The sequence below is a fragment of the Molothrus aeneus genome, chromosome 17, assembly GCF_037042795.1.
Source record: "Molothrus aeneus isolate 106 chromosome 17, BPBGC_Maene_1.0, whole genome shotgun sequence".
Taxonomy (NCBI): domain Eukaryota; kingdom Metazoa; phylum Chordata; class Aves; order Passeriformes; family Icteridae; genus Molothrus; species Molothrus aeneus.
Genome location: NC_089662.1, coordinates 7,949,657 through 7,957,023, shown reverse-complemented (window position 1 = coordinate 7,957,023; position 7,367 = coordinate 7,949,657). Strand labels below are relative to the sequence as shown.

Genomic DNA, 7,367 nt, shown 5'->3' with positions numbered 1-7,367 from the left:
GCAGCATTTTGTCATTGACTGCACAACCCCAGATATTAATAGCAGAGAGATGTACCCTGCTTTCAGCTGTTCAGCTGTGTCCCTGTTGTCTGGGAGCTGATTCCTGCTTGCAGCTGGGGTATTGTCATTGCTCAGGTACTTCAGGCCATGAGTTTGATGCCGTAGGCTGACAGGGAAGGAGCAGCATGGTGGAGGCTTTGACCTGGGCTGGAATGACAGGCCTGTCAGCAGAGGGGAAGATCTGGGTGTTCTGTGAATGAGAACATCATGGCAAGCTCACATTTAGGTGCAGAATTCATCCAGTGCTAGCAGGTGTCCTGCTGGGTCCTGATGCTGTTGGCACAGGAGGGGAATGCACATCTTCACTGGGGAACAAGAATGGGTGTGTGAGCTCTTATAGAATTAGGACACCAAAAAGACCAAATATTTTCCAAAAATGACTCTCTGCAGTCGCTGTGACTATTTATTGGGCACTTTCCTGAAGCTAGTTGTGTATTTTACTGATGGGAAGCAGTATTTGGATTCTCCATACTTGGAGAAGCTGACACACACTGTTCCTTTTGCCATGCACACCTCAGTGTGTCCAGCATCATCTTTGGCTGTGGATTCTAACTAACAACACATGAGCAGAGCTTCACCTGAAAGTGAAACATCACCTCACCTCTACAGGCAGGAAGAGGAAGGTGCTGTGTAACCTGTCTGTTAATGCTTTCATTGTGGCTGCTGTGCCCTAGGAAGAAACAAATGAAGCACCTTTTCAGGAATCTGGCTGCACAGCAGAGTGTGTGGTGCTGATCCCAAGCTTGGGGTGGGAGATGCCCTCATGGAAGAAGTCCACTCTCCCCTCGTGTCGGGCAGCAGCAGTTCCACTTCTCTCTGGACACCACTGGCTCAGCACAAGGCATTGGCTCCCTTGCTTCTGAGAGTTTCCCGGTTTGGAAACTGCAGTGGGCTGGAATGAGGTATTTTAGCTGACACAGGGATGCTTGGCTGCTCAGCTGGCCCTCTGCACTGCAGAGCTTAGTTCTGTTCCATGTAAGAAAGCAAAGGGGCTAAACACATTCTGCACAGCAAAACAAAGCTTTTAGGGCAGGCAAGCACCTGATCCTCCTCCTGCTACTACTATGGAAACATGTCAGAGCAGAAAACCTGTTGCCATGAGACTGTAAAAATAACCCTGCCATCACATTATGGAGACACGGACTGGCTGCACCACATGGCTTATGTAAGAGCAGCTCCTGCACTGGGATGTGGCACTGTGAGCTGCCTCCTGCTCCCAGGAGACAGGCAGCCTTCTGAAAAAGCTGCAGGCAAGACAGTTCGGGTAGTAAGTCTGTTATTTTTAGTCTGTGTGTCTGAAATATCAGCCTGAAGTGGACAGAGACACATTTAGGGTATGTAGTGTCAGCAGGAGAATTTTAAAACTAGGACCAAGCAATGGTAGTTGGGTTTTTTGGTTTAAAGAAATCACATCTTGGTTTTAAGGGGTCAGACACAGGGTATTTTTTGGAACTCTGTGTAATTTGAAGCGTGTGTAGAACTGGCCAGGGCAGGAGAAGGCCTTGCTGAGTTGGAAGGTGGTCAGGGAGCCAAGGAAATGGTGATGCTGTATTTGAAAAAGGAAAGAGAGCAAATGACCAGGCCCAGGAGCCAGGCCCAGCTCTGTTGCTCATGCAAGATTTGGCAGAACAAGTGAGCAACCTCAGGGCTGGAGAAAGGACAACAACTATGTTTACAGTTCTGAAACTCCATTCAGAAATATCTCTACAGAAGTTCAAAGAATTAAGGGCTTGGCTGGACCCAGACACTTCCCTGTATGCACAAAAAGACCCAAACTCACTTGTGCATTCAAACAAGTGTGTAGTCATGTACTAATTATCATTATTTTTTAAGAAACTTATGCTCTTGACCAAGTTAAGCACTTGGGGGAGCACATTCAGAGGGGGGAGGGCAGAAAACAGCAAATTTCAAAACTTTTGCAGAAACTACTACTGGTTACATCAATTGTCCTTTTACTACAGGACAAACTCAGTGACTATTCCTGCTCAGCTCTCCTCAGGCTGCTTTTTAAATATACCCAAGTTTTATTCCTTCATCCAGTCCTGAAAGCCTCATTTCTGTCATCTCTTGCCTTCCAACAGTGGAACATGTTTTCCCAGCAAGACTACAAGGATGCTGCCTCCTCCTGCTCCTCCCTACACATCCTTAGAGATTCCTGACATGCCTCAGATGTACAGCTTTGCTTTGTTTGAATGCACAAGTCCTCCTCTGTGCTTCAGGCATGTGGAGGATTCCCAACCCCTCCTACTCCTGTTCCCAACGTGACAAAGGAGCAGCTCTGAAGCCAAACCCCACAAGAGTTCACATAAACCCCCAACAAGGAACATACACATGGAGTCAGGAATGTCCCACTGCTGTGATTTTAATGATTCCCCTTCCACCCCAGCTGGGAGCTTTAGCCCAGCACTGTGTCCAACATGGCTCTGCCACCCAAGGTCCAGCACAGAGCAGGAAAGGGTTTGTGGTCCAAACAAACTGCAGAGTTGTAGCTGAGGAGCCAAACAGTTCCCACCTCACCTGGGGGGGCTCTGGACACACCAACATCCTGCAAGTCCCAATGCCTGTGGCTACTGAAACATGAGCCCCCAGTGACAGCCAAGCACGCTGAGACAATGGCACGGCCACCTCAGCTCTCCAGGATGCGGTTGATGAGCTTCATCTCCTCAGCAGACATGGGGTTCAGGTTAAACCCCTTCAGCTCAGGTTTACCTGAGGAAAACACATTGAAAACATCAGGATTTTGTCACCAAAGAAGTGAAGCAGCTCGTGGTAAACTCGAGAGGGGCTGTGGGGAGAGCAGGGACAGCCCTGGGAGCTGAAGTGGGGTCACCCCATCACAGGGTCAGAGGTGGTTTAGGGTGCTGGTGGGTGGCTGCTGGGGCAGGGAGAGAACTGCAAAACCAGGGGAAAGGAGGCTGCAGGAACACATGGAACTGAGGAATCTCCTGATCCACGAGTCTGCTCCCAGGCAGGTTCCAGTGGAAGAGTTTACCTTGAGCTTCATAGAGCCGGTTGACCTTCACCCGCAGCTCTTTCCGGAGGTTGTTTATCTCCTCGTCCAGCTCTTCCTGGTCTGGGATAAGAGGTGGGAATGAGGAGGACTGTGGTGGGCTCTGGGATGAAGTCTCAATTTCCCACGGGACACAGCCCAGGCACAGGGGGCTCCCACCCTGCCTCCGCCACCCCCGGGGCCGAGCAGCTTCCACATGTGCTTCCCAGGGCACAGCACGGACCAGAATCAGCCCCTCGAGAGGCTCTGGGCACCTCAAAGCCCATCCCCGGGCAGAAATCCGTTAATTGAGCCAACATCTTATTAATTATGGTGCTTATTAAAACACTTATAGTTACACGGAGCCCTCGCGGTGACCTCACCCTGCCGCAGCATCTCCCGGGTCTTCGCCTTCGGCAGCTCGATGAACATGCCCCCGAAGCACACCATGGCCTTCTCTGGGGAACAGGGGGAACGGAGGGGAACGGAAAGAAACGGAAAGGAAGGGAAAGGAACCGGCTGTCAGCGGAGCCGTTCCGCGACCCGCGGCCACGAGGTCACGGTGGGCGCAGCCAGCCCGGCCTCACCGTCGGGCTCCGGGTCCTTCTGCAGCGCCCGCAGGGCCTCGCGGTTGCGGTTCCGCTTCACGTCCAGGTCCACGATCTGCAACGGGAGCGAGGGAGGCAGGAGCGGCCGGGACTGGGGGCTACCGGCGGCGGGACAGAGCGGGGCACGGGGGGCCCGCCGGAGCTGGGTCGTACCTGCTGCCGTGCCGCCAGCACGTCCTCGGCCAGCTCCTCCACCTCGGCCAGGTAGCGCAGCACGAAGGCCGGGTCCCGGGCCATGGCGGGGCCGAGCGGGGCCGCCACCGGGGCCGCTCCGGGTCCGCCGCCGTTCGGCTCCGGGCCGCAGCCGCAGCCGCGCGGGCGGGTTCCGCGGCGGGAAGGGCCGGGCTCAGCGCGCCCTCTCGCGGCCGCCGCCGGGAGCGCCGCCCGGTTGGGGCGCCCCGGGGTGGCGGCGGCTCCGGGGCGGCGGGGACCGAGCGGGGCTGCGAACGCGGCGGGGACCGAGCGGGGCTGCGAACGCGGCGGGGACCGGCCGGGCCTGCCGACACGCGTGCCCGGGGGCGCCAGAGCGGCCGTGAGTGGCCGTGGGCTGGGAGGGACGTGGCCGGTGCCAGCGCGGGATCTCGTCCGTAGTGCGGAGTAACGATCCCGTGGCTGGCTCCGGGCTGCCTCTGCACCGCCCCGCAGAAGGATGGAGGGTGCGGTGTGGCCGTGTGGCGCTGAGCCCCAGAGTGGGGTCCTGGCCTCGCAGCCGGCCCCCAACCCACCCCGCTCGCCACAGCCCTGAGGGACAGCGGCTGAGAGCCCTGCCTTGCCTGGTCCCCTTGGGTGTGAATTATTTATCGCTTTTCACAGCCTCGCCCCCAGCACCACCGTCTGTCTACTCTTCCTCTCTGCTTCCCAGCACGGTATCGCTGTTGGCAGCTGGGCCCTTGGAGCATCAGGTGACCTCTCTGTCATCCCAGAAAGCAATAAAGGGCACTCAAAGCGTGGGGTGATTAGCTCAGGTTTCCTTTGGTGCAGCTGGTGGCTCATCTGTAGCTCAGCGTCCAGGACCTGCCATCCCCAGGGACTGGAGCCAATTGTGGTCTCGGCAGCTTGACTCACCCTCAGCCAGCCCCGATGCCCCCCGGTCTGTGTCAGGCAGGGGCTGGTCCCGGGAAGGCTCTGGCAGGGGACCGTATCCATCTGCTGCCCTGAATGACCCCTGCTGCAGGAAGGGAAATATATTGCCCCTCAAAATGCTTTTTATCCCTTTCTTTCTGCCCCATCCAGCCATGAGCAAGAGGAGCTGGAAAAATGGGATGTGGAAGATGCAGGGAGACCTGGCACTGATGATGAGCACTGGCAGATCCTCACCGTGTGCACTCTGCATTGGGAAAGGGGCCCCAGGAGCCTACCCAGGGCTGGTGGGTAACAGGGGACATGGGTTCTCATGTCCCATGTCCCTGCTCTGGACAGAGCCCTGAAACAGAATTGCAAGGTTCTGAATGCAGCCTTGTCCCCAGCTGTCCATCTCTGCCACCCTGTCTCTGCTGCTTACCTGGTGATGATGGTGGGGGGACCTCTGATCTGTTTTAGGTCAGTGCTTTGAAAGGAGGGAGCCCCAAACCTGCCTGAAGCACAAAACAGGAGCTGGGGAGAGGGGGACCCCCAGCACTTGGGGACCCTGGCACATGCACTTCATTAAATTTGACAAGGAGCTCCCCAAAAGTGATGACCCCAGTACTGTGGCCCCTCTGGGCTGCCTGAAATGAGGACCACAGGGGACAGGGATGGAGGGAGCGAGGCAGCAGCTGGCTGGTGGTCACCACACTTCTGTGGGCAAATAATCCCTTAAGGGAGATTACCCAGATCGGAAGATTACTGGCCCTAATCCCATAAGGTCATTTGTTTCAGTTAACTGAGATCCCTGTCTGTGGCAGCATCAAATGAAGTACAGCAGCTTCAGGGAGCAGTGGGAGCCAGTGCTGGGGCACACACAGGCACTCCAGGCTGGGAATGATCCACACTCGGGTTAGATTCCTTCCTGACATCAACCAGAAAATGTACTGGGATTGGGGCTGCGTGCCAGTGCTGGGAAATGCTCATTTGTCAGTGGGAGCAGCTGGCTGGAGATCTGAAAAAGCAGGAAGGAGGGAGGGAGGGCTTTCAGAGTCTGGGCAGGAGGAGTGGGGATGGGGATGGGGATGGGGATGGGGATGGGGATGGGGATGGGGATGGGGATGGGATGGAGATGGGGATGGGATGGGGATGGGATGAGATGTGGCATGGGAACAGGGATGGGAGCAGGCTGACAGTGTCCTGGCAGAAGTGGAAGGCAGCAGTGACTCTGGGGTTGCCAATGACAGTGCAGTGAAGGCAGGGTTTTGGCAGGAATGTTGGGCTGCATGGAAGGGCAGGGACTGCTCTCCCTAGGAAGGTGGGGCCCAGCTCAGCACAGCTGAGGGATCACTAAGCCATGGGCATCTGGAAAACATTCTCAGGGCAGTGAGAAGTGGCTGGTGCTGCACTCTGCGGCCGGTCCCCAGCCAAGCTCTGAGCCAGCCACAAATCATCATGGATTTCTCCTCCTGGAGCCAGCGCCAGGGGCAGACATTCTGCCTGGAAGCTGGACTCAGACTGGAACCAGAGGTCCATTTGGACCAGTTCCCCTGGGAACTGGGCAGTCAGAGGAAGCAGCCACCCGTCCACTGCCGGGAGCTGCTTTGCTTTGCTGTGTGTTTTGTGGAAAGAGCAGGTTTGGTTTCATCATGTTCCTTTTTCTTCCTTGCAGCCCTTTTCTGTATGCAGCCAGAAACCCTCCCTGCCTGCTGGCAGCTGCACAGGAAGCTTCAGGGATGTTTATAAGGTTTTTTTTCTCTCTTCTCCTTTCATGTGGCTGCTGGGGCCTGTTGTTAAGATAAATCAGACTTCAAACCACGGTCTCCATGTTCTCAGGCTGTGGATCTTTAACTGCTGCTTCAGAGGGGGTGTTTCAGGGTCAGGTGAGAAAGGTGGGTCTGTCTCTCCCTGATTTCCAAGTCCCCTCTCCCTGGCACTGTGCCCACCATCATGGCAACGTGGTTTGTGCTCCATCACCCAGCCAAGTCAGAGAGTCCCCAGGGACCAAGCCCAAAGAGGTCTGGAGTGGCCAAATGTTGATAGGAGCTCTGGCCAGTGGACCCCATCCCTGGAAGGGGCCCTGCCCTGCCTGTTTGTTGATGAAAGGCTGTTTTCTTCAGGCTTTGGGATGCTGGGAGCATCCCCTCCCCCAGGCAGGCATTTGTAGAGGGGATCTGTCAGGAGCATCTCAAGGTGAGGTGTTTCATTATCGATGCTAATACATGCAGCACGAGGAGAGCCTTGCCGAGGGCCCGGCCACTCCCTTGTGCTGAGTAACATCTTCACCCCCTGGATTTCATCCCAGGAATCCAGATTTACCCCACCCCCCGGGTTGTGCTGATCCCTCTGGCCACCTGCAAGGCAGGATTTGGAAGTTAGCTGGGTTTCCCAGGATCAAACACACTCCCCCTCTCAGTATGCCACGGTGTGCTGACCACGGGCCAGGCTCCAGCCAGGTTCCTCCGCAGCAGGCTGAGCCTCGGGGGCTGAGCCAGAGCCGGAGCCCGGCCCCGTGGGCTGGGGGCTGGGGCTGCCTCCAGCAGGCAGCTGCCCGTATGCAGTCACCGTCCCTGGAGACCCGCCACAAAGGAGAGAAAGCCCTTTCCCCTTTCCCTCGCAGCCGTGCCGGGGATGCCGGCACAGCGCTG

The 7,367-nt window shown here is 56.5% G+C and overlaps 1 protein-coding gene across 1 annotated transcript; it reads right to left on the bottom strand.

The window, feature by feature from the left end:
- Nucleotides 1-2,404: 2,404 nt before the first annotated feature.
- Nucleotides 2,405-3,973, bottom strand: PDRG1 (p53 and DNA damage regulated 1). Its single transcript, XM_066561576.1, has 5 exons — nt 3,811-3,973; nt 3,637-3,712; nt 3,433-3,507; nt 3,053-3,133; nt 2,405-2,769 (listed from the first exon to the last, which is right to left on the bottom strand). Exons 1-5 carry the CDS (start codon nt 3,892-3,894, stop codon nt 2,687-2,689), a joined length of 399 nt encoding a protein of 132 aa, XP_066417673.1. The 5' UTR covers nt 3,895-3,973; the 3' UTR covers nt 2,405-2,686.
- Between the last annotated feature and the right edge of the window lie 3,394 nt (nt 3,974-7,367).